This window comes from Gavialis gangeticus, unplaced genomic scaffold (assembly GCF_001723915.1).
Source record: "Gavialis gangeticus isolate Ggan-Ray unplaced genomic scaffold, GavGan_comp1, whole genome shotgun sequence".
Lineage (NCBI taxonomy): Eukaryota > Metazoa > Chordata > Crocodylia > Gavialidae > Gavialis > Gavialis gangeticus.
This window is the reverse complement of record NW_017729022.1, coordinates 183,500,737-183,503,204: the sequence shown is the minus strand read 5'-3', so window position 1 is coordinate 183,503,204 and position 2,468 is coordinate 183,500,737. Positions and strand designations below refer to the sequence as shown.

General features: G+C 38.9%; 1 protein-coding gene across 1 annotated transcript in view; it reads right to left on the bottom strand.

Annotated features, from left to right (window-relative positions):
- Positions 1 to 2,468, bottom strand: part of USP34 (ubiquitin specific peptidase 34) — a 237,910-nt gene that overhangs the window by 27,742 nt on the left and 207,700 nt on the right. The window contains exon 67 of the mRNA XM_019516623.1: positions 420 to 577. Coding sequence (XP_019372168.1) covers positions 420 to 577 — 158 coding nt within the window. The remainder of the gene's footprint in view (positions 1 to 419; positions 578 to 2,468) is intronic.

Below are 2,468 nucleotides of genomic sequence, written 5' to 3'. Positions count from 1 at the left end.
TTCCCCACATCCCCCACCCCCGGGCTTAGTTGGCTAACATTGTATCGTTTGTAACCTAGTCACGTTCCCCTCCTCTCCCCCATCCCTCTACTGTTAGTCCCTCGCTCGGGCGCTTTGTATTTCCATATCAGCTTTGTCATTTTTTTTCTGGATTCCCAATCCAAAACATCTACTAATAAAAGTCAATCCTATGCAATTCACACACTTTATATTTATACCCATAAACATAATAAAAACAGCCCATTCCAGGCATTCAGCATGTTCCCTCTTCATAACGGGACTACAACAACTTTTGCATGAAGGAAACACAATAGGTAAACTATGTTGAACAGATAATTTAAGGTATTTCAAACTGTAATAACCGTGTTTCTTTTCCTACCCAAACACACTGCTATATTAATATTTCCTTAGTGAAATACCTTATTAAGGTAGTCCAACAAGACCGGCCATCCAAGCAGCGAAGATAACAGCTTATAGTTGTTTTCTTAAATTGCTTTATGTCTTCTATTTCCTCTTCTCTCATATCTGGTCTCTGAGCTACAAACAGCTGCATGAGGTTAAACAGTTCTTCAACTGCCTAAAGCAAACAAAATAAATATTAAGTTAAGGCAATCTTTCTTTATTAATAAATGATGGCCTATGTCTTTCTTCTGATGCCTCTGAATTACTTCTATTAAACACCAGACATGTAACTTTCATATATCTAAAAGTACCTAGAAAAAATATATTTATTGATTTTAGAGAAGCAATAAACATCACTAAAATACACAGCCCTGATATTCTCTAAATGTCATCTTTTATTAATAAGAGTACCTAAATACTCATTTGTAATCTCCACACCATGCATCTTTCTACAATTTGCTATTGAGTGCTGTCTTGATTCAACCTTTACCATTTACTGTATAAAACGAGATGTATGCTTAAAAACCAACTGTGCCATTTCAATTGTAGCTGCAGTGTTCAGTGTGTCCGTGTCCATGAGCCAACTGTAGTGCACAGAACTCTAAGCTGCAACCTGTAACAGCCACAGAAACTAGTGATCCCACAGAACTCCATCTCACTGTGTGAATGGAAGTCTTCTTAAGCCACCCACCCTCCATCAGAGATATACCGATGGCTGCATATTTCATTTTAGGAAATTAAATATCTTTGGGCACCTGTAATGCAGCCATCAAGTTTGGCAGAGCTTGGAAAAGCCTGAATTGGATTGACATGAATATACTTATTTCAACCAAAGTTACACATCTTCTATGCAACTGATTCTACCCAGACTTTTCCCCACTTAAGGTGGAGTTCTATTCGGACAAAACAGTATGTGCTAAACAAACTAAGTTGCTCAAAACCCACTTGAAATCACAATGAACATTAATGCATAAGATACTAATTTTTCTAGAGAAAAAAATGCAGACAGCATCTTTTCTTCAGTAGAGATTCTGTAACTCTTCATGTGCCAATATTTTCCAAGAGGTACATAAACCATACAATGATGGAACAAACAAGCATAAATTGTTTGTATAAAATAATGGGACAACTCTTGGTCCTGCTCCAAATCAACAGAAAATGTATTTAACCAAATGGTTGGGGATCCTCCTATGTAATTACCTTTAATGCTATACCCTTTCATGATGGTATCATAAAAAATATTCTCTCACATACAACACACCCCCAAAGATTTTTCCAGAGTTGTGGCCAACTGTGTGATATACAGTAAGTTTTCCTGGAAACACAGAGCATCCAGGAAGTGTGGCATCCCAGAAAACTGCCGGGTGGAATGGCAAGCAGCAAAAACTTCCTGCCACACCAGCTGCCCCATTCAGTCTCCTGGGATGCCTCATTTCCTAGACAGTGTAGGTCTCCATGCCAGGAGGATTTACTCTACTGAACACAAGGTTAGGCCCCAGACCCTTGCAAGGGCAACAGCAAGACTGTTAGTTCTTTGTATTGTATAGTTCTTATACAACTACTTTGTATAAGTAGTTCTTTATACAAAGTTCCTGTAAATAAAGGTGTGGCTTCCATATCACAAAACTCATCATGCTATTACCACCAGCTCACATGCTGTTTCAGGTTTAAGCTACAGTGCTTAGTCAATACTTGTGGTTTTGAGAAGGTTAATGCCAGACTCTGCCCCTTGCTAAACTAGACTAACAGCAGCCATTTTGGCAGCTGCATGATATGCACAGGATCTCCAGTGGTAATCCTTTTCCAGTGAGGAAAACAGCTTCCCCATTTAATACATGCACCCCAATTCTGTGAGGATGATTTTTAGGAAAAGGTGCATATTATAAGTGAGAAAATATAATATCCTAATTACTTTACACTGATCTAGTTTTGAGACATCATCCAAGGATCACTGAGAAGTATATTGGGCGACTGTGGCATTGATGCCTACACACTCAGATGGATTGCAGGTTGGCTGAAGGGTCATACTCAGAGGGTGGTGGTGGATGGGTCATATTTGACCTGGG